The sequence below is a fragment of the Cnephaeus nilssonii genome, assembly GCF_951640355.1.
Source record: "Cnephaeus nilssonii genome assembly, chromosome: 2".
Taxonomy (NCBI): Eukaryota; Metazoa; Chordata; class Mammalia; order Chiroptera; family Vespertilionidae; genus Cnephaeus; species Cnephaeus nilssonii.
The window spans coordinates 89,630,767-89,654,411 of NC_137073.1; the positions used below are offsets into that span (position 1 = coordinate 89,630,767).

At 47.9% G+C, this 23,645-nt stretch overlaps 1 protein-coding gene across 1 annotated transcript in view; it reads left to right on the forward strand.

The window, feature by feature from the left end:
* The first annotated feature begins 3,095 nt into the window (after positions 1-3,095).
* The window catches only part of UBE2QL1 (ubiquitin conjugating enzyme E2 QL1), a 34,701-nt gene continuing 14,151 nt past the window's right edge, over positions 3,096-23,645 (forward strand). Inside the window, exon 1 of the mRNA XM_079800822.1 lies at positions 3,096-4,413. Coding sequence (XP_079656948.1) covers positions 3,643-4,413 — 771 coding nt within the window. The 5' untranslated portion in view covers positions 3,096-3,642. The remainder of the gene's footprint in view (positions 4,414-23,645) is intronic.

The following is a 23,645-nucleotide window of genomic DNA, read 5'->3' on the forward strand; positions in this document are numbered from 1 at the left end:
AATAGAACCTCTACATCAAGCATGTCAAACTCGTGGCCAACAGGACGAATGCCTTGTTTATAGAAGTGGAACATTCTAGAATTTTCTGAGATAGGAAAATTTACAAACCACAGAGGCCTTCTTGTCACCGAAGTAAAGGTTTGGATGAATGGACTAGGGCATCAATTTTTAATCTTTTTCATCTTATGGGACACATAAGATGCAGCTACAGTGTGAATATAATTTTGCTCTCTGCCTTCTCACTTAACATTATTATGTAAATCATAAATATTTTCATTTGCTATATAATTGTTATTACTATAAAGTTACTGCTGTATACAGTAGGTCCTCGGGTTACGTTGGAGATCCGTTCCTACGGGCAACGTAAGGTGATTTTCGCCGTAAGTTGGAACCCACCTACATAAGCACCTACGTCACTCACATGGAGCACATAACAGCAGTAATAATGAAGTGAAACAGTAAAAAAAATTTAAAAGAAAGATAACAATTCCTGACCTTTACTTGTGATAAATAAATACTAAAAAACATAAAGCACATATGTACATACATTAAAATGACGGAACTGTTTTTTTAATAAATAAATGGGAGATGCTGACGCAACCACGAAACGACGTAGGTCAAGTCCGACGTAATCTGAGGACTGTCTGTAACATATCCTCAAGTGGAGTAGGTATAATTTACTTAATGCTTTCCCTCTAGTTGTAACTTTAGGTCGTTCCCAATTTCTAACTAACATACGGCTTTAGCCCTTCCAGAGCTGATGAGAGATGCTGTGTGATAGGTAGATAATAAGTAAATGACCACCATCTCATGTCAGTCAGTCCTGCTTTGGCCTCTTGTCCTAGCATCAGTATTAATTGTGATCCTTTCACTCTCAAAAAATAAATAAATAAATAAATAAATAAATAAATAAATAAATAAATCTGCATTCAGACAATAAATTTTATTATCACCCTAGTAATAATTTCATTCAAAAATAAAGGCCTTACAGACAGCTCCTTCGAATTTCAGTTAAACCTTTCCCAAACCACGCCAGATAACATCCCTGAGCCTCACCCAAGGTCAGCTGGTTCTGTGACAATGAGCACTACACCTGTGGAGGCTTTTGGGTCATAGACCTGGTAATGCAGTGTGCTGTTTGAGGCAGCTGGCCAACCTCAGCACAGGGCCTGGAGGCACAAGGACCAGGCCGTAGGTGGAAGCACATGGCTGAGCTGGGTCAGCGGCTGAGCCACTTCAAAACTCAGTTTCTTCACCAGTAAAATGGGACTTTTTCATATCCTTTCTCCCTCCAGGCTAAATGAACTCACAGTACTTAAGAGACAGACTGTATTTCATAGGTGATCTCTGCCTCTCACTATCACAGGGCTTGACCAGTCTAGACCATGCATGGCAGCGCAGTTCCTGCAAACATCGAAGCTTCACCAGCTCCCAGGTTGTTACAGCTTCTGAGGCTCTGAAGAAGCATTTTATGTGAAATTTTCACAGGTAAAAATTTTCATCTTCCTTCTCAACCTATCTTTAAAAATCAGAACTGGATAAAGCAAAGCCACCAAAAAAGCGCATGAGACCCAGACAAATAGACCTTCAGGCGATGGCAGCTGAGACTCCATCACCAATCCCTGGTCTTGCCTGGGCCACTGCACTACCCACTTCCACCCATGAGAAAACACTCTCTGCAGAAATGCATCTTTGTGTATAGTCACCTCTCCAGGGAACAGCAAGCCAGGATGCAGGCACCCCCTGCTCACCTGGCACAGCTTGTGAGGATTCTGCTGACATCTGGTAGACAACCCCAGAAAAGCAAACCCCAGACCCTTACTAGTGTCCGTCCACAGTGGCCTAAAGAGTTATTTTTCACAGTGGAATTTTTTAATAATTTGGAAAAGTGAAAATGATAAAAGCGGTTTTAAAAAAATCATGGTGGCATCAGAATGAACACACTCGGCTGATAAACTTCGAGGCTCCCCAAACTGAACTCTAACCAGGAACAGTAGTGAAGGTAGAGTCCTCAGCCATTTAGCTTTTCGGGGTAATGTTTTCCTATATTTCACAGGTGATCTCTAGACCATGCATGGCAGCGCGCTTCCTGCAAACATTGACGCTTCACCAGTTCCCAAGGTTGTTCCAGCTCCTGAGGCTCTGATCATGCATTTTATCCGAAATTTTCACAGATAAAAACAAGTTTCAAGGGTTAAAGACAGAAAAGGAGGGGAGGAAGGAAAGCGTCCAGGCTGAAGGAGGCTCCCCTCCTTTTCCGCGGATGGTCTGGAGGTCAGCCGTGGATACCCAGGACTCGGGTCACAGAGGGTCCTGTCCCCGGGGCTGCGCACCCACAGGCGCTAATGTTGGACGCGTTTCCCCGCATCCTTTCGGAAAGGAGTGAAAAACCATTGTTTGACTGTTCCCTCCTCTGGGGACCCCTTTTCAGAACGCAGGAGCCCGCTGGGGCAGAGGGTTAATTCCGCATCACATTAACCCTTTAAGGTTAACTCTAGGGACTTCAAGAGGTTTGGGGTGGGCGGGATTCCGGGCGGGATTCCGGGCGGGATTCCCACCCCTTCCTCCCCCGTCATGATTCTTAGATCAGTCTTCATGAAAGCGTCCCGCCACGGATCCCCTAGTCCCCGTCCCTGCAGGCTCAGGACGACTGTGCGGGACATCAGGCTCCATCTGGTCCAAGGGAATTAGTAATCAGGCTGCTTTCCATGCTGCCCACACCGCTTCCCCTTCGGATTGTTCTAACGAGGTTAAGTGAGGTCGGAGGCTCGGGCCGCGGGGCGCAGCGAGCACGGTAAGGGCGGAAGGACCGGAGTCTGAGACAGTCCCGTTTGCGCGCTCACACGCCCCTTCTCCTGCCAGCCCCCACCCTCGCCCAGGCTTCTGCCAGCAGGCTGGCCTCGCGCGCCCAGACCCCGCAGCCCACAGCTCGCCGCCCCGGCGCGCCGCTGTCTCCCCCCAGCGGCTGAGTGCGTGTCGCCGCGGGAGACGGGCGGCGGGAGAGTGGCGGGGCGGCTCGGCGCAGGCAAGCCCGCGGCTCCGCCCCGCGCCCCCCCTTTCCCGGCCGGCAGGGCCGCCCCCTCCGCGCCGCGCTCGGCTCAGACGGAGCAGCCGCCTCTGCAATGTCAGCAGCCGCAGCGGCGGCGGCAACGCGAGTGGCAGCGGCCGGGGCCCCGCGGTAGCCGCCAGCGCGGCACAGCCCGGCGGGCGCGCAAGACGCGAGCCCGCTGCCACCTCGCTGCCTCCGGGGCGCTGCGAGCGACTCTGCGCGCCCCGGCGCAGAGCTCCGACCTCAGGCCAGCCCGGCTGCGGCCACGCACAAAGGACCACGGACCCGGGCTCCGGGGGTCTGCGCCTGGGGACCAGCCCGGGGACAGCCAGCTACGCCGCGCCTTCTCCTCCCTCCGCTCCCCGGGCGGCCGGAGCCCGAGCCAGAGCGGGCCCCGTCATATGACAGCGGCGATCCAGCGGCCGGAGAGCGAGCCTGCCGCCTGCTCCGCTGCGCCACGGCAGCTGGTGCCCGGAGTGGCCCGCGCCGCGCCCCGCTGAGTGGTCGGCCCGCCGCCGCGCCCCGAGCCCCGGCCCTCGGGCTCCTCCGGCAGCAGGAGCCGAGTAAAGCCTCAAGCCGGAGCCGAGCCTAAGATGGCCACGCTGCTCCGCAAAATCGGGCTCATCCGCCTGCACAACCGGGACACCGAGGACCCCAAGCACCACCACAACCACCGCGGCGGCGGCGGCCAGCAGAGCGCGTCGCTGCGCGGCAAGGGCGGCGGCAAGAGCAGCGGCCACAAGCAGCAGCACCCCCCCGGGGGCTCGGGCGACGCCAGCCCCGGGCCGGGCAAGGGCAAGGGCAAGCGCGCGCCGGAGCTGGCACCGCGCGACAAGCCGCCGCAGCCGGCGGCCGGGGCGGCGGGGGCGGCGGGCGCTGGGGGGCCCCGGGAGCCGGCGACAGGCGCCAGGGCGGGGCCGGGCCCGACGGGGGCGGCGGCGGCGGCGAGCGGCAGCCTGATGCCCGTGGCGCGCCAGCAGCACTGCACGCAGGTGCGCAGCCGGCGACTCATGAAGGAGCTGCAGGACATCGCGCGCCTCAGCGACCGCTTCATCTCCGTGGAGCTGGTGGACGAAAGCCTGTTCGACTGGAACGTGAAGCTGCACCAGGTGGACAAGGACTCGGTGCTGTGGCAGGACATGAAGGAGACCAACACCGAGTTCATCCTGCTCAACCTCACCTTCCCTGACAACTTCCCCTTCTCGCCGCCGTTCATGCGGGTGCTCAGCCCGCGCCTGGAGAACGGCTACGTGCTGGACGGCGGCGCCATCTGCATGGAGCTGCTCACGCCGCGCGGCTGGTCCAGCGCTTACACGGTGGAGGCCGTCATGCGCCAGTTTGCTGCCAGCCTGGTCAAGGGCCAGGTAAGCGGGGAAGGGCTGGGGCGCGCGGCCCGCGATCCTACCCAGTGAGCTGGCCCCTTCTGCCACCTCGCTGCGGGACCGGACTGCTATTGCGAGCGGGCCTCCAACCGGGAGACTCCGGAGACTTCCTGGAGTCTCCACTTCTTTCCCCAAAGCGTTATTATCCTTCCCTACTTTTCCATCCCGTCGCTCCTGATCCCCCCACCCTGTCTCCGCCGCCCGTCTCCTCACTTCTTGTCTCTCCAGAATGCACTCTCCTGCTTTCTCGCTTCCTGCCTTCTCCTTTTTCTCCTCTCCCTCTTACCTCCTCCCCTGGTGTCCCTCAGGTCTACCCCTCTCTTCTCTGTCCTTTATCCTCTTCCCCACTCCTCCATCCCCTCCCCCATCACCGCCTCCCTCTCTGCCTTTCCTCCTCGCCAGCCACAGTCTCTCCCACTCTCCTCTCTCCTCCCTCTCGCTTCCACACCTCTCCTTCTCCTGTCCCCATAATGTCCTTAAAGGTGAAACTTTGTGTAACTGAGGATCCATATGTCCAACCTAGTTTACCACCCCACCACACACACACACACACACACACACACACACACACACAGGGTTCCTCCCCAACTTCTCAGGTGGGTGCCCTGCAGGTGGGCGCTCTGTAGTGGGGCGCTCTGCAGGAGGCCCAGGCGCCCTCTGCTGAATCTGCCCCCTGGCTCTGCTTGCTTTTCCTGAGCAGCAGCTAGCGTGAAGCTGAAAGTTTTGCTCTTGAGAAATTTCACGGGAGAGGCAGAGGTGTGAGTGTCTCCGTAAGTAACAAGGCCAGACTTTGTCAAGGAAACGCCTGGTACCTGTCCCTTCCAGGACCTTCACCTCTGAGGTAGAGGTTCAAGGTCCTGGTTTCTCAGACCTGTTTCTTCCTTTGGTTTCCTCAGTAGTTAAATCTTTCATCAGGGCTAAAGATTTTTCACTAAATATTGAAATAAGGGACAAGTTTGATGCCTGAGTCTTCTCACCTATTGCACCAGATGGCAGCTTTACCGAATAGAAACCCCAGAGGACTTGAGATGGGAGAATGAATGACTCCCCTGAAGTATGTTCCCACCTGGCTGCAGACAGGTGCAGGAGGGTTTTATCGTCCCACGTTAGGTGCCCTTCATCATATTCAAGTTGGTTGATGTTTTCCTGAAATCAATATTAATCGTTACTTAATAAAATCATATTTTTATATGGGCTTCTTCTAGATTTATGAAGAATAATTGTTGTGTTTAGAAGACTCGAATGACCTCTATGTGGTCTTTTTACAGCCAGTGTATCAGAAGCGATCAGTCCCTTGTCACCTGCCTCTGTCTCTTTCACTGCAGGATCTTTCACACTAATCAAATAATGCTTGTTCTGCCAATTTCACTAGAGCCAGAGCTCCTGGGATACCAAGCAAATAGCATCCTAACTCTAGTGGAGAAGGGCACTTAATTCTTGACTGAGGTCTGTTGTTACCAAGTAACTATCCCGCTAGTGCATCTTTTCTGGGGCTTAGGTTCCACTTAATTCTTGAGTTAGGAATAGGATGGATGTGGCAGGTCTAGAAAGACATCTCGAAGTGAGCGGGATTTAACAGTTTAACGTAAGAGGTTCATTCTGAATCAATGCTGGCTCTGATGTAAGGTGCCTATGAATTGAGAAAAGCCCCAGGGGTGGCTCGGGGCGGGGGCGGGGGGGAGGCGTGTCTCAGTTTATTTTTCAAATAGAATTTATACAAATTATGTGGGAGAATATTTTGTAGAAATGCCTTTGTTATTTATTGGTAATCAGAACTCTCTGGAGCAGTCTCTTACCTTTTTTTTCATTCTTCACAGTGAAGATGACTTTGGGGATCAGGGGGAAAGGAATATCATTTTGTTTTATAGAATCACAGAATCACATGTTAGGTTTGGAAGATATCGTAGAGGTCACCTGGACTACAGCCTGCACTTTAAAAGATGCAGGAAAGTAGGATCTCAAATGAAAACTAAGGAAGTCTTTTTAAAAAGAACCCTGTCTTAGTTAAGTGTTTTCCATGTTTATGTTAATGCTATGAATAATAGTTCTGTTGGTGCCCATATACTTCTTTTAAAATAGGCACACCCTTTGTGTTGTAATCAAAATTGAAAGTCTTGCATACAACTTGCAAGTCAGAGACCTCAGTATAGTTATCAATAATATTTTATGTATCGATTTCAAAGATCTTACCTAATTGAACTCAGGGTCCTTCACCTAGAACCGTGGTCGCCTAACTGTGGCTCGCGAGCCACATGCAGCTCTTTGGCCCCTTGAGTGTGGCTCTTCCACAAAATACCACGGCCTGGGAGAGTCTATTTTGAAGAAGTGGCATTAGAAGAAGTTTAAGTTTAAAAAATTTGGCTCTCAAAAGAAATTTCAATCGTTGTACTGTTGATATTTGGCTCTGTTGACTAATGAGTTTGCCGACCACTGACCTAGAATATTGTGTTATATTACCTATTCTAGTGCATTCAATATCTGAAATGAAGGTGAGAACTCAGCAAAGTTATTAAAATTCCAATCAGTTTATTTGCTTTTTTCACTCTGACTTCAATATCCAAAAGGGAGGAATGTAGAATATACATAAACTATTCGAAGTGCAATGTAAGAATGGGAGAAATGAAGTTATTCGTGTTTCAGGATTCTGTGCACAAAAGTGTTTCGGGAACCTGAGCATTACTGTGCCTTTCCTACCTTTATGAACTCCCTGCCTACAGGTTGCTCACTGCAGCACCGTAGCTACCGAATTATTTCCATAGTAAAAGGTAATAGGCTTTGGGGAAAATGCCTGATTAGGCATTCCAAGAGAACCAGGACTGCTACCAAACCAGTAATTACTTTAAAAGAACGAATCACTCATTCTAGTACATTCCTCCATCTGTTGGCATTTCTTTTCAGGGTTCATTTTTTTCTTAAGTGACAAAGTCAGAAAAGGCTCCTTTTTCCCTTGCACAATTGCTCAGCTTACCTTTCTGAATTGAGGATACACCAAGTCGATTTTGTCTCATACCTTTAGAGAAATCGTAAAATAATATTAAAGGTTTCATTGGCAATATGAAAAGATCAACTTAACCTTTTTGTGGACAAAATAAAAGTTGGGGTTTATCACACGATATGGTCAATTCAGTCATTTCACAAGGCCTTTACCTGACTCTTTGGCTCATGTTATCAAAATCTCTGGTGTGCTGCTGTATGGGTTGCAGCTGCTTTCAATGAAATCAGCATGAATTTCTTGTGTGCTGTATTCTGTGTGGAGGCAGTGACATGCTTGCAGGCCTATTTGTCTGCTGTCCAGCACGAAGCCTCTTTTGACTAATAGAGACATTTTAGGTTAACTCTTGCTTTTCTATAATTGCATGAAAAGCCCTGTATTTTTAAAATGAACTGCTGACAGTGTTCAAACGTTAGACCATTATTTATACCCTTCACCACTTATTGAACTCGAAGAAGACAGTCCACAGCTCCTGTACATGATTTTTAACGTTCAAAGCTGTAAGAAGTTGGTCTTGAAACCAAAGTCAGATGCAACCAAAGGTAGAAATGACAGTGGACAGACTCTGGGAACCTGACGTTGAAGGGTCCTGCCCGGAAGGGCCCCTTAGCTCACCGGCTTGTCCTCCAGGTGTGAAGTCTGGGATAATTGGAGGACTGGACAGAGACCCTCTTCTTGCAGTTGTGTGAGCATAAGGTTTCGCAAAAGCCACTTGAGGGAGCACTGACTTAGGATTCTGTTTTCACATCTGCTCACATCCTGAGTGTCCCCTTTTTAATTAGCTAGATATGGCCAGGGGCAGGGGACCAGATGGCACTTGAAAGACGGTTCCTCAGTCCTCCTGTATCCCCTCAGAGCCAACCACAGGACTGGACTTGCCATGAAAATGATATTGATCCGGATAATAGCGGCAGCCACTAACATGTGCTGCATGCTCTCGGCCTGGTTCTGGACCAGCTAAGTAAGCAATTAGGCTGTTTCACCTCACTTGGTTCTACTGTTTCGATGGTCAGTGTGCAGGTGAGGAAACCGCTGCTCCACGCAGTCAGGTAACATTAATACAACTTCATGTTCTAATACCAACAGTGAGTGGCAAGGCCGTGAACATCAACCCATAACAGCAAAAGCTTCAGGTATGACAGAGTCAAGCCCACCCACCTAAGCACTGGGCACTCTCCAAGTAGCCTCTGAATTGTGACCTGCATGATGAGCCTTTTTGTCCGCAGAAAACAGATGTGCAGCCAGCTATCAGCAGAAGACTGAGAACAACAGGACTGAAGCATCCTCAGATCTCAGTGTTTGAATTTAAAAAATTGGTAAGTGGTGCCAGGATAGTTATGTTTTCCTGACACCACCAGTTTCTGAGGCTTTAGAGTAAAGTAAACTGGCAGTTGTGGCCACTTGTCAGAATGCGATGAGGAGGTACAGGGCTCTGCAGACCACCTTGGTCATAACATGTATCACTGATGTAGGCCTTAAAGGGATCTGTACCATGGGTGTCACTGGGAATCACGTGTGCACACACACACATACACGCACACACACGGCCATCTTCAAGACTTCTTCCAAAGTACAAGGCCTAGAAACAGCATTTTACTGGTGACTGCAACATCTCCAGGTCTTATCAGAAAATATGATGAAGATGAACAGCGCTTTGGGTTCTTAAAATGTGTGAGCTTCTAAACTGTTATAATTGACATATGTGTAAAAACCCTGTATTAGTTTCCTAGGGCTGCTGTAACAAAATGCCACAGACTGGGGGCCTTCACCAACAGAAACTTACTGTGTCACATTTCTGGAGGGCAAAAGTCTGAGCTCAGGGTGCCGGCAGGCTGGTTCCTTCCCAGGGTATGAGAGAGAATCTCCAGGCCTCTCCTTGGCGTGTAGACCGTCTTCTCCTTGTATCTCTTCACATCTTCTTCCTTCTATTCGTGTCTGTGTCATAATCTCTTCTCATAAGGACCCTGATCATATTGATTAGGGCCTACTCTCATCAATATGTTTAACTTGATTGCCTCTAAATACAGTCACGTTCTAGATAGGACTCCAAAGATGAATTTTGTTAGGACCCAATGCAGCCCCTAAGGAGCCCAAACAGGAACTCCTTAACCAGCTTAATCCCTTGTTTCTCTAGAGCAGGAGTGGGAACCTTTTTTCTGCCAAGGGCCATTTGGATATTTATAACATCATTCTCGGGCCATACAAAATTATCAACTTAAAATTAGCCTGCTGTATTTGGTCAAACATTTAATTAACTCACCCCTAATGCCTTGGCAGGGCCAGATTAAATGATTTCATGGCCTGAATGTTCTCCACCTCTGCTTTAGAGGCTGTGCTGGTTTGCAGAGTAATGACAATGAAGGCAGTCGTGTGGACACAGGGCCACACTGAGGAGGGTCAGGAGGCCAACCTGGAGTGCAGCTTGGAACAGACAGATGGATTCCCCTTTAGAGGGAGGTTGGAGAACCTAGAGCACAAACAGTGATAATCCCAGGTGAGTGATACATGTGTTCACTCAGAGTGGACTTGAGGGGGTTCTATGAGTCACTGTGTGGTTTGTTCTGTGCCGCGAGTAGGTAGTGGAGAGATTTACCCACCATGATGACTCTGCAGCTTGAGGTATCCAGGTGCTTGACTGTTCAGAGGAAAAAATAGCTTGTTCTGCTATCAAGTAGGACAGGCAGGAGGACACAGACAGGACTCTGCATCCTAAAATAGTCCCACGCCAACTTGGCGGCCGGCAGCTCTGCTCTCTGGCGCTGTTCCTCCCCAGGCTGGTGGGACAGTTACTAATAGTAGTGACTTGCTTTGCCCTGAGTTGCCGACTTCTGAGAATCTAAACTTGCCAGAAGAGAATGTAAATGCATTTCTGATTTATATTAGGGGTGTGGGAGGTTTGTTTTTTTCTTTTTAAGGAACAGCACAGTTTTGGGATTGTGTTTGTTTGTTTCATGGAAAGTGCCACTATGGACAGAGTTCACGTTCAATTTAAAGTCTGAGAGCCACAACCCGGTGTGTCCCTCCTCAGCCCCGGGAACAGGTATGTGTGGATTCAGAAAGGCAGCCTCAGATATCATTTGGGGATGGCTGGTTTTACTTATTTATTAAAGCAGCCACTAACAGTGGTCTCTTTGAGCCATATTTCAAAACTGAGTCCTAGTTTTTTGCTGTGTTGATAAGGTAGTGAGAAGGGAGAAGGAGGATGGGTGACAGGTGTAACTCCTTTCCTCTCTGTCAGTGGTTCTCGCCTGGTGGTAAACCAGGTGCCCTGGGGAATGTAAATCATTCCAATGCCAGGGCCCTACCCTCAGAGATTCAGACTCCTGGGTCTAGGATCAGGCCTGGTAGAGGCTTGTTGGAAAAGCTCCTCTGTAATTCTACAGGGAGACCAGGATGGAAAAAGCCACACTGGACCGGTAATTCTTCATCATCCGGTTCCACCATCTGGGATGTGGCCTCACACAGCAGCTGTGGCAGGGAGCCTCAGGTGGTGGTGGGTATAATCAACCCCCCTAACCTTCCCCTCTCCACCTTAATTAGACTCGCTGTCCTCTGTCAACCCTGATGGAGCCCCCTTGAAGTCCTGCCATCATAAAACCAAGTCTCTTCCTCCCTGGACAGTATGCATAGATCAAAACAGGTGCGAACCCTGCAAAAGGACATGTGTTCAAGACAGATCACTGGCTCTTCATTAGGCACAGCTGGGAAGACTGGAGTACGGACCACCCAGAACTATGGATAGTCAGCTAATTCACATGGCAAGGTATGGGGTGCCTGCCATGTATCAGACACTTGCTAGGCACACAGGGGTGAATAGACACACGTAAAGTGCCTGACACGGAGAACTGACTACCCAGCGGGGATAACACAAACCCATTCATGTGTCTTTGACACAGCAGGCAGCTTCACAGTTACGGTTTGCTTGGTATTCGGGTAAGTGCCCATTCGTTGAATATATGTGGGTGTGTGTACACAGGGACTTTGGGAGAGGTGGGAACCTGGGGTCAGCAGCATCTTCAAACTTCCGAATGACTCTCCCAGAGGGAAACCTCTACTGACAGGTGGGTGGGACTTGACTCTACCATTGAGGGCTAGCTTATTTTCTCAACATTGTTTCATGCTAATAAATGGGAAGAGCAGGCATTTCTCAAAATACACAAAGCTCTCATAATAGCAGAAATGTTTCTAATAATGTCTACACTTTCCTACCAGGAAGTCAGCAAACTAAGATAAAGTTTGTTTTTTCCTCGTCACACATTTCATTCATTCATTCATTCATTCATTCATTCCGCACCCATTTGCTGAGGGTCTACCATGACTTGGGCACTATATCCACATTAGTGGCATTTCCGGGATGACCCTTCCCCATTCTGTGTGTTATTTCGTCCTCCTTTTGGCCATCTCCCAGGCTGGGTAATTTGGAGATGCCAGGAGAAAGCAAGCGGAGATGAGCAGGAGGACCAAAGACTGAGAGAGTCAGGGGACAAAGCAGATCTGGGACCAATCATGTGGCAAAGAACTAAAAGAGGAGGACAGGGCATGAGAACCAAAAGAGGTTGTTTCCCCCCAGCAGGCCTAGGTGTGGTCAGGGAGAGAATTAACTGGGATGCTTCCTTCCATGTTTGTCAGGCCCAGCTTTTCCTGCCCACCCTTTACTCCCGACTCAGTGGATACTTGTGACCTCCTGCTTGGATTCCTGCACTGCCCCTATCCAGTCACTCTGCCCCTTCCCACCCTCGCTGCTGCCACCTTCCTGGTTCCTCTAAAATGCAGACCTGGCATTCTCATACCCTTGATTGTGACCCTTACAGCATAGAGCCCAAGTCTCCGACGATGCCCACCCATAGGGGCACTCCTCTATTCCATGGCCCCCATGTAGGTCCCTCTCCCACCAGCCCCTTCCAGCCGTAGAATACCCACACTAGCTGGTTCTCTCCACCCCTGCTTAGCTCACAGATGTGCCCCCAGCCAGAAAGCACTTACTCCCCATACACCAGGGGAGCCCTTGGTCCTCCTTCAGAACCCTGCTGAGATGCTCAAACCCCTCTGCAAACAGCCCCTCACCACTCATGCAATAGAGCAATGGCTCCCTCCTCTGAACCACCTCTGCATTTTCTGGAAGACTTTCATTTCTAGGCTTAGCCTGGTAGATTATATTTACATACTTAAATGGTACTGCCCCTTCCTCTCAAATAATGCCTGACACGCCCTGTGTGCCAAATAAACGTCTGTCTCAAGATTGCTAGTCTGAGCAGACGCCCCATCCCTTAGCTTTGACCCCTCTCACAATGCAACATCAGATAGTGAACATGTATCAGATGCCATGCAAAATGCTTTATGGATAAATCCCTGCGACAGCCTATGAGATGGGCGTTGTTGTTATTCCCATCTTAAGATAAATCCTTGCAACAGCCTATGAGATGGGCGTTGTTGTTATTCCCATCTTACAGAGGAGGAAACTGAGGCATGCCCGAAGCACATGGCTAGTAAAGAGCAGAGCTGAGTCGCCACGAGGCAGTCCAGTGCCAGAGCCACCTGGTGCTATGAGCTGTGGGAATGGCAAGTGGAAGCCACCCCACCAAGTAGCATGTGCAGCTTGGTTGTTCCCAGGGGTCCCAATGCACCTTAGGGGAGGTTTGGCAACGATTTGTTCTTGGTTTTGCCACAAAGAAAGAGATAATGTATCCATCAAATCTAACACACAGTACTGAATTATCAGCAAAGTTGGACAACTAGAATGGTCCAAACTCACCATAAATTATTATACCTATTATGTGAAATGCAAGAATGTTTTAATTCTTTCAGACTGTAGGAGAAAGGTAATTATTACTGCTTTATTTCTTTGATACACAAAAGGGAGAGGCATTTTAAAGATTCTGAAAGTAACTTGAGAAAATGCTTTTTGAACATAATGGCTACATTGGTAAAATCATTCAGATTGAAGAAATTACTTCTTTAAAAATAATTTCTGTAAAATGAATACTAATTCTCTGTCACAATATTTGGCAAGCATTCTCAATATTTTTTAAGAGTTCTTTGATGAGAGAGATAAGGAAAAACTATGTTACAATGGATTAGATTACATTTAAAGTTGAAATGTATTCAATTGGGAATCGGAGGACAAAAATCCCAGACAAATATTGTTAAGAGGGTGCTTGCCATTTTTTTATCTTGAAATTCAGACATTTCCAAATATCAGAATTGATTATACACCCTATATAATAAAAGCCTAATAGTCATAGTGTCAGGTCGTCTGATTGACCAGTCACTATGACATACACTGACCACCAGGGGGTAGATGCTCTAACTGGTACGTTAGCTTACTGCTGGGGTCCGGCGGATCAGGACTGAGTGAGATGGGCTGGACATACCCTGGAGTCCTCCTGGTGTCCCTCCCTGGCTTGCCAACCTCCTGCATCCCTCCCTGGCCCCCATCATGCACCGGTGGGGTCCCTCGGCCTAGCCTGTGCCCTCTCACAATCTGAGACCCCTAAGGGGATGTCAGAGAGCCAGTTTTGGCCCAATCCCGCAGACCAGGCTGAGGGACCCCACTGGTGCACAAATTCGTGCACCAGGCCTCTAGTCTAGCAATTATTACTATTACATAAAGTTGGACATAATTATTAGAACAATTATTTTTGCTTTACCAATACATATGAATTAGGGTGATTTTTGGGTGTCAAGCTGGGCACCCACTTTGCTTCCACCAGTCAGGAATGGGATGTCATTGTATAAAATAAATATGAATTGCTGCAAGGATTTATCTGTGCCGAGGTCTTTCACAGTTAATGACATACCCTCTGCCACTCTGTTTCCAGCCAGGGAAAAGTAGAAGTATCATGGAAGAAATTTCAATTGAATTTTTTACAAGCTTAAATTAAACATAGCTAGTTTAATGTTATGTTTTTAAATATAACTTTTAAAAAGTCAACAAAATACTAATGTAATCATAATTTCTTCTTTTTAAAAAATATTTTTTATTGATTTCAGAGAGAAGGGAGAGGGAGAGAAAGATAGAAACATCAATGATGAGAGAGAATTATTGATTTGCTGCTTCCTGCATGCTCCTTACTAGGTATCGAGCCTGCAACCCTGGGCCCTGACCTGAAATCGAACCATGACCTCCTGGTTCATAGGTTCCACCCTCAACCACTGAGCCATGCCTGCTGGGATAATCATAATTTCTTTAATCTCACTTTGTGACAAGGAGACTGTTTCTCATGGAAGCTTCTTCTGCAGCCCATGTGTGTGGGAGAACTTGTCCATGTGGTCAGAGCCGCCCTCCAGCCTGGCCTTGGTAGGCAGAGCCTCCATAGCTGTGTGTAGGGCCCTCTGGGGAAAGGAAGACCTGTGTCCAGTCTGAAAATGGCCTAAATCTAATGTAGATGAGCTGCTCAGGGTGGTCGCTGCCATCCCAACCCTCACAGACCTGCTTGTTTTGCCTTTGATCAGTTTTATAAAGTAGATTTTGAAAAATCTTAGCTCGTAAAAGACATTTTCTCTAACTGTAGGGTCAACCAATAAAATTACATAAAGCTTAAAGGAAATAATTCTAATTCATAAATAAAGCTAATCTAATAAAAAGTGACTTTGAACACTGCTGGATTGGATTAGGGTGATTTATTTTTAGTAATTTTACTTAAAAGAGGATCCTGGCATCTGCCTTTTCATAGATAAGAGAGAAAGAGGCCTCTTGTCCGTTATTCTCGAAGATCAGTCAGAGAGGAGCAGGAGACCCCAGAACCCCTCCTGCCATGTCTGGCCCCAACAGGGTCACGTGGAGGACTGCGCAGCCTCTAAGCATCTGAACACCTGTGGGCTTCTCCTCAGAATAATGTTTTGAAATGCATAAGATAAAATCCACAGGATTTCAAAGGAAATGGAGTTATAGTAGTTCACCCTTATTCACGGTTGTAGTCAACCTCAGTCTGAAAATATTACATGGAAAATTCCAGGAACGCACAATGCATAAGTTTTAAATTGCACACCATTTTGAGTAGCACGATGAAATCTTCCTCCATCCCACTCTGTCACACCTGGAACGTGAACCATCTCTTCGTCTTCAGTCTCCACACTATGGATGCTCCTGCCTGTTAGTCACTTAGTAGCCGTCTTGATTATCAGTTAGATAGGCTGTTCCAGTACCACAGTGCTTGCCTCTCGTCTCTTAATAGCTAATTAGGGCCCTGGACATTGGCCCCTCATCTAGGGTAAGGCGAGCAACTAGATGTCTTCAGCATTTTTTCTACGTCTTAGGACTCAAATGGGTAGAACGGCATTCTCACAACCAGAGGAAATGGTATACCGCTCATTGATCCTCCAGAATTTTTATGCTGTTTTTGTTGTATTCACAGTGATTTTCCCATAGTTTAGCAATATTGAAATCTGAAATCCAGCATCTGAAATCATTGAGGCATGAAGCATCCTGTCCTCATTGTTTCTCAGCCTGCTGTGCAGATCATTCTAAGAAGGGATGTTATCATCTACGTGGAAGAGAGTCTATAACAATATCTAAATCCATGGGTGGTGTTGCCATAACTACTGCTTTAGGTCTGTAATGTTTTTAGCATCATAGTCACCAAATAGAAACAGATCTAAGCAGCATTGCTCAGGTTGTTTTTCACAGTTATTTGTGTCTCTTTCCTGCAAGCTAATTACTTAGCTGTCATCGAATCTTATGATTGAGATCATTTCAGTTGCCCAATCCAAAGAGAAATATTAAAGGCCCTCAAGTCACAACTTGGCCCCAACCACACACCATTTGGAGTTTCCAAGGCTGCCGCTCTCCCTTTTGATAAGTGAGTGGGCTTAGTTGGAAAGGATGAACCCAGCAGGCTCTGTTAGTCAGCACCTGACTTTATTGCCTTTCAGGGGCCAGTAGACTGCACAAGGGCAGGTGACTATCATTTAACCCTTTCAGACCTGTTAAAAAGGTGATAGATGGTCCCACCATGACTGTGGCCAGAAAACCCTCAGGGAGTTCAGAATGTCGTCTCGGTCCGCACCCAACCAGGAAAGACACCCAAGGCCCAGGACTGAAAACCCGAATGTGGGAGGAAGTGTATGAAGGACACAACCAGCAAGCAGATCTAAGAAGCTTGGGTCTGGGTGGAGAAAGGAGTGAGGATTCGGCCAGCAGGTGCCAGCCAAGGGCCTGGGACTGAGACAGGCTGATGAGAACAAATCAGACCCCACATCCCAGAGCAAAGCTTGCATTCACAAAGCACTTGCACATGCATGGCTTTCTGGAGGCCCAAGACAGGGAGGCATGCCTGCATGCAGAACAAGGCTGCTCGCACACGGGGGATGAGGCAAGTGTCTGCTTCATGAGTTCCTGCCAGTAATATTATTGAACCAGACCACACATCTCCAGTAGGAATGAGAGGCTGAGATCATCTCCAAGGGGCATCTTCTTCCCTCTATATAGTCTCATGTTGTAGCATCAGCGAGCAGTTGTCAAATACCCAAGTCTGAGAGACCATTGAGTAGAGAGTGAATGGTCTGCCACGAAGGGCTGGGTGAGCATGTTACAGGATTCAGGAAGTAAGAGATGGCCCTTGCTCAGCTTGCATTCAGGACAGAATACATCTTATCCAAATTCCTGTTGATGGTCTCCATATATTCGATGGAAACTTCCACACTGTACCATTAAGTTAAGTTGCCCCAGAACATTGAGGGCAATGTTAAGAAGGCTACCAAACTGAAGAGGGTCCGACCACCCAACATGCAGCAGAGGCAAACACTGGACACCAAGTTTTGCAGTGGAGAAATTAAAGCAGTTTATTGGCAAGGCACCAAGCCAGGAGAACAGGAAGCTATCCCTTAAAACCTGAACCCCTGCTGATTTTTAATCAAAGATTTTCAAATGCAAAGATTGAGGGTTAGGGATTAGGGCCTCAGGTGATGCTGACTGGTTAGTTCTTGTGTAAGCTTCAGTGGTTTTCCTTAGCCTGATTGATTCAGTTCCTGACATCATCTTGTCTGGAGCCTTCATCACTGTGGTCGGTGATCTAACTGGACTGAGGAACCAGGATTCTGCAAAACATCTCATGATTGTGTGTCAGTGATGTTATCTTTAAAACCAAAGGCAGAGACTAAACATCTTGTGATCACTGTTATTGTTTAAGCTATTGTTGCTTTGTGCTTAAGTAGCTACATTTTTTTCTATTATCTCAAACAAAGTGTACTTTTTAAACATTTTTGGAACTTGGGTTGTAGGCAGGCCTTCAGGATATGACAAACTTTCTTAGTCCTTGACTATAAGCTATTTGACAACCAAAGCAATTAAAACATTTAATTGACGCCTATACCTACATTTCTAGAGTCTGTTGAGCTAATGCCTACACATGTTTACTGTTGACTGTCAGTTTCAAGATCTTGGCCACAAGGAAAAGCTTCTGACATTTTTGGCTTCTAAACCTACAGTGAAAGACTGCTATTTTGTCATTTGTTTGGTCTTAAGAAGAATAATGCAGTGATATTAACTAGCCTTATAAGTCAAGCATAATTTGAGTGAGTGATAAAAGAATTTTTCATAGGTAATCTTACCTTTTGAAACCATGAATCTCTAAATCATCCATTATTTGCTACCTAACATTTTCTATTTTATGTTATTTTTCTCTACATAATTACAGTGACTATTGGTCCCTTGTACGCAATCCTCATTTTTTTCATCTCCTGCCAGTCTCATTCATTTCACTACTTTCAGGTAGTCTTCTAAGTCAGTAAGTCACACTATTGACTGGTAGGTAGCATTTTTAAAATACTTCAGAATATCCTAGAAGGTTTCACTCTGAGGTTGGGTGAGTAAATCCTTTAAAACTTTTATTCTTGGAAACCTTGAACATACACCATATGTTAAATTTATAATACAGTGATCCTAGAGAAAGTCTGGGGAGAGAACATGGGTTTGTAGTGACTGGAAGGGAGAAGAAAGAGCCCCTTGAATAGATGGAGAGAAGCATAGCATTTCCTCAGTAGAGGGCCTTGGATGGGACACCCTCCATTTTTTCATGCTGCTATCGACTGCAAATGTTGTCTTGTGTGTGGCTGATACCTCCTCCCACACTCTATGGACCTGGGACTGCAGTCAGGCCACCAGGGACCAGGAGCCGGATATTGATCTGAAATCCCTCAAAACCCAATCAGGCTTAACATTTGAGTTGTGATTTTAAAGTGGAATTTTTTCCAGAATATTCTAAACTTTTCTTTTCATTTTTGTACAATCAAATACTAAGCAGAGTTGGGAAAAGTAGACAAACTGCACACATTTGCCAGTAAACCCAGATTTTCACGTGTTTTATTGAGCCATAATAACATTTGGCATTCCCTTGCCATTCAGAGTAAATTCTCTTCCCAATATATTGTGGTATTAAGTTCTGCGATAGGAACAAGGAAGCTACAAAAGATCTAAAATCCTATAGGTGACAAAAATTCCAAAGTCAGGGTGGTGAGATCATAGCTGTCATCGAATGTTATGGTGGAGATCATTTCAGTTGCCCATCTCAGGTCACATTCTCCTGTAGCCTCTACTCTTTGGAACTTTAGGTTTTCCATCTCATCAATGGAAAAGAACAGGAAACCAGATCCCAATCAGTTCCCGTGGACCTTTCCGGCACACACATTCTATTGGTTTGTTTGCTTGTAAGGTATTGAAGGTCTCTTATCAGAAGTAGCTGATTTTAGTGTCGCATGTGTGAGGGTTCTTGGCCACTTCTGGCTGCCCTTCTGAGTTAGAACTGGACTGGATCAGTTATGAGGCCAGAGAGCAAACAGGGAGGCTCAGACAGAGCTGGTGCAGGCAGGTCTGGAAACGTCCCCTTTATCCTGATGTCACCTGTGGGCGCACTGCCCTAAGTACACACACACCTCCTCAGGCAACCCCCAGTCAGATTTTAAATGCCTTGACAATGTTTGGGAAATAGAGATTCCTTTTGACTTGGGTGCAGCTGTTTTCTGCTCTGGGCGTTTTAAGCAGGTGCAGTCAGAGGGATTCAGAGTTCTGAAGGGCCACCAGTCCTGTGCCCTGATGACGTCTCACCTTGGATGGATTAATAATATCAACCTCGCCGAAACCCGTTTGGCTCAATGGATAGAGCATCGGCCTGCGAACTGAAGGGTCCCAGGTTCGATTCCGGTCAAGGGCATGTGCCTTGGTTGCGGGCACATCCCCGGTGGGGGTTGTGCAAGAGGCAGCTGATCGATGTTTCTGGCTCTCTGTCCCTCTCTCTTCCTCTCTGTAAAAAATCAATGAAATATATTTTAAAAAATAATAATAATAATATCAACCTCATGTGCGACTTATCGGGGAGGTCACAGAATCAGGCACTTCTTAAATGTAACTGCCTTTCTAGTTTTCTTAGATACAGTGAAGTGGCAGACAATAATTTGATTGTTTCTGCATAGAGTGAATACTTTAATTTTGTAACAGGAAACCAGAAAATTGGCAAAATATAACTCTCCAAGTTGCTATCTCACAACCTGCTTCCGGTGTCCTGGAAGTGAACAGTGGAGCCCATGAGAGATGCTGTACTGTCCCTCTAACAAGCACTTTGTGAGGTACTCTGGGATGCCTCTTATGCCCCTCATGACCCAGGACACAGCAACTCCGTGTCAGGGAGGCCACACCTGGAGGACCCCCCAGCTTACTTGATGCTTGAGAATCACTGCAGGAACCTAACACCAGTTCTGAGACTACAGCATGAATCATGCTTGCACTTTAACCCGTATTTAACTTCAGTGAATGTGGAACCTTGAATCTTTTCCCCATTTTCAAATCTTTCTTTTTTCCCCCTGTGCAGAGCATTTACCTAATAATACACCTTTGTCTTTTCTATGTATGTGTTTATCACCTTCCTGCTCACTACCAGCTGCCTCCCTCTGCTGTTCAGGCCCTGAAGTAGCCTTCCTTCTCCCCATCCTCCCCATCCTCCCCTCTGCCCTCTATCCTCCTCTCTGCTCCCTATCCTCCCCTCTGCCCTCTATCCTCCCCTCTGCTCCCTATCCTCCCCTCTGCCCTCTATCCTCCTCTCTGCTACGCATCCACACCTCTACTCCCCATCCTCTTCTTTTTCCCGCTTCTTCACCTCTGCTCCCCATCCTCCCCTCTGCCCTCCATCCTCCCCTCTGCTCCCCATCCTCCCCTCTGCCCTCCATCCTCCCCTCTGCTCCCCATCCTCCCCTCTGCCCTCCATCCTCCCCTCTGCTCCCCATCCTCCCCTCTGCCCTCCATCCTCCCCTCTGCTCCCCATCCTCCCCTCTGCCCTCTATCCTCCTCTCTGCTACGCATCCACACCTCTACTCCCCATCCTCTTCTCTTCCTCGCTTCTTCACCTCTGCTCCCCATCCTCCCCTCTTCTCCTTGTCATCCCCTCTAATCCTGCTTCTTCTGCTCCTCATCATCCTCTCTGCTCCCCCATTCTCTCCTCTTCTCCCTGTCCTCCCCTCTGCTCTTCCATCCTCACCTATGCCCCATTCTTTTTTCTACTCCCTGTTACCCCCTCTGCTCCTCTTATCAACACCCCCTTCTGGTCCCTGGACAGTAGGGAGGCAGAAGGTAGTGAGAGCTCTGACTATGACTAGGGAGATCAGCTCTCAGGGTCTTAGCAGCAGGTCTGCCCTTTCCTTCTCTTCCCCAATTATTCTTCTGTAAACTGAAACATGAGTCCCTCTGCCTGGTGTCCTGGTGAGAATTTAGTGAGCTGCTATGGGAAGATTTTAGCTGCCCCTTTAGCACCCCAAGACCAAATCCCCAACTGGAATCCCACCCACCAGACCCATCTCCAGGTCACATTCTCCTTGTAGCCTCTATTTCTCCCTCTGCCCAGGTTCTCTGTACAATCCCAGAGCACTCTGCTTTCAGCTTGCTCTGGCATGTGCTTCCTCTTGGAAGCTGTGCTGTGTCTCTGCACCCAGCTGGGCTGGATGTTCCTCACAGGGGAAATAACTCCCTGTAACGGAAATCAAGGTTCAACTGCCTGCCACCAAGAAAGCCAACTCATGAGACAGGTGCTGGTTAAAAGGAAAGAGGTTTATTCAAGTGCAGGTAACCTGAAAAGATGGGGGACTCTTGTCGCAAAGCCCATCTAGCATCTCAGTGCAGGCAGGGGTTTTTATAGGGAGGGAAAGTTAAAGCAGAACAAAGAGATCACAGGGAGGGGCTAGGGATATGCAGACAGTGTCCTTGCTGGTCCCAATATGATCTTTAATGTCAGCATACAAGAATTGGTCAGTGCTAGCCAAATCCCTGCAGTTGGGTAATCCTCATCACCTGAAGTATGGTCAAGGCCATTTCTTGTACAAGCTGGAACTGGAACTTCTGATGCCTGCAATCCTACCTAATAAAAGGGTAATATGCAAATTGACCGTACATTTGCTACACCTAAGCCACGCCCACCAGCCATGGCCACCAGCCATGCCCACCAGCCAATCAGGGCGAGTATGCAAATAAACCCAACCAAGATGGCTACAGCCACAGAGAGCAAGGTTTCCCAGGCAACGGAGGAAGCCAAGCTTTCCACCTGCCCTTGCTAGGCCTAAGCCTCCACTCAAGCTACAAAGTTTCTATTATAGAAGGTAAACAAATCTTAACAGAAATGGCGGCAGCCACGGAGCTGGAGAGAGCAGGCCAGGGTTTCCCCCGGCAACGGAGAAAGCAAAGCTTTCCGCACACCCTGGCCAGGCCCAGGCCTCCGCTTAAGGCTACAAAGTTTCAATTATAGAAGGTGAATTAACCCCAACAGAAATGGCTGCTGGCCACGGAGCAAGCAGGAGGTTTGGCTCCACTCCAGGCTACAAAGTTTCAATTGTAGAAGGTAAATAAATTCCAGATACCAGGGCCTCCTCTTGGGTCACCAGGGGCGTGGCTGACCTGCAAACCACCACAGGCCCCTTGCTCAGGCCACCCCACGTCCCAAGGGAACCCCCATCCTGATCCGGGACACCCTTCAGGGCAAACCAGCTGGCCCCCACCCCTGCACCAGGCCTCTATCCTATCTAATAAAAGAGTAATATGCAGATTGACCATCACTCCATCACACAATATGGATGCCCCCATGTGGTCAAAGATCCTGCCCCCATGTGGACACAAGATGGCCACCACAAGATGGCCAGCAGGGGAGGGCAGTTGGGAGGCATCAGGCCTGCAAGGGAGGGCAGTTGAGAGGGACCCAGGCCTGCAAGGGAGGGAAGTTGGAGGCTATCAACCCTGTAGGGGAGGGCAGTTAAGGGTGACCAGGCTGGCAGAGGAATGGAAGTTGGGGGCAAACAGGTTGGTAGGGGAGCAGTTAGGCATCAATCAGGCTGGCATGGGAGTGGTTAGGGGGTGATCAGGCTGGCAGGCAGAGGCGGTTAGGGGCAATCAGGAAGGCAGGCAGGCAAGCAGTTGGGAGCCAGCAGTCCTGGATTGTGAGAGGGATGTCCAACTGCCCGTTTCGGGCCTAAACAGGCAGTCGGACATCCCTCAAGGGGTCCCAGATTGGAGAGGGTACAGGCTGGGCTGAGGGACACCCCCCCTCCGTGCACGAATTTCGTGCAACAGGCCTCTAGTATGTTAATAAGGAAACCATTAGTGTGTGAGTGTCTTTTAATGGTTAGTCAAATCAGAGTAGTATAGAGTTTTTATTCCCTGTCACATACCCACAGGAGGAGAAATTTGTTGGGACTCTGGGTAGGCAGGCATTTGGGGCTTGCAGGAACTAGCCCAGACCTTGCATCAAGCAAGCACTCCACAGCTATTATAGAGTGAAATTGAGTTGATGACTTTCAGGTACCACAAGGTCATGAATCATCAAAGAAAAATTATGGGTGTTGCATGCACTGTAATTACAGTGTCGAGAAAGTGGACATTTTTAGCAACAAAATGACAATGGGTCAAAAAGTCAGGCATTGTCTAGTTGTCACTGAGTGCCAAAATAATTTCACCTCCAGCACCATGTGCATCCCATGTGACTTGAATTTATCTAAACACTGAATTTATTGATCATATTTTAGTAAATATGAGAATTGGTGTTATGAGTTTGTGTTTTAAATCATGTGCCCTGGAAATGTCGTTTTACTATTTTCCAGAAAATAAATGAGGTGAACACTGGGTGGAAGCTTGAGTTCAGAGTCCAAGAGATAGTGAGTTCGGGTCCCAGCTCCCTGTCCCCAGCTCACCAATCAACATGTTAGGGTTTGGCACTTATTTTGTCATTTCAGCATGAAGGGTGTTATTTAAAGAATT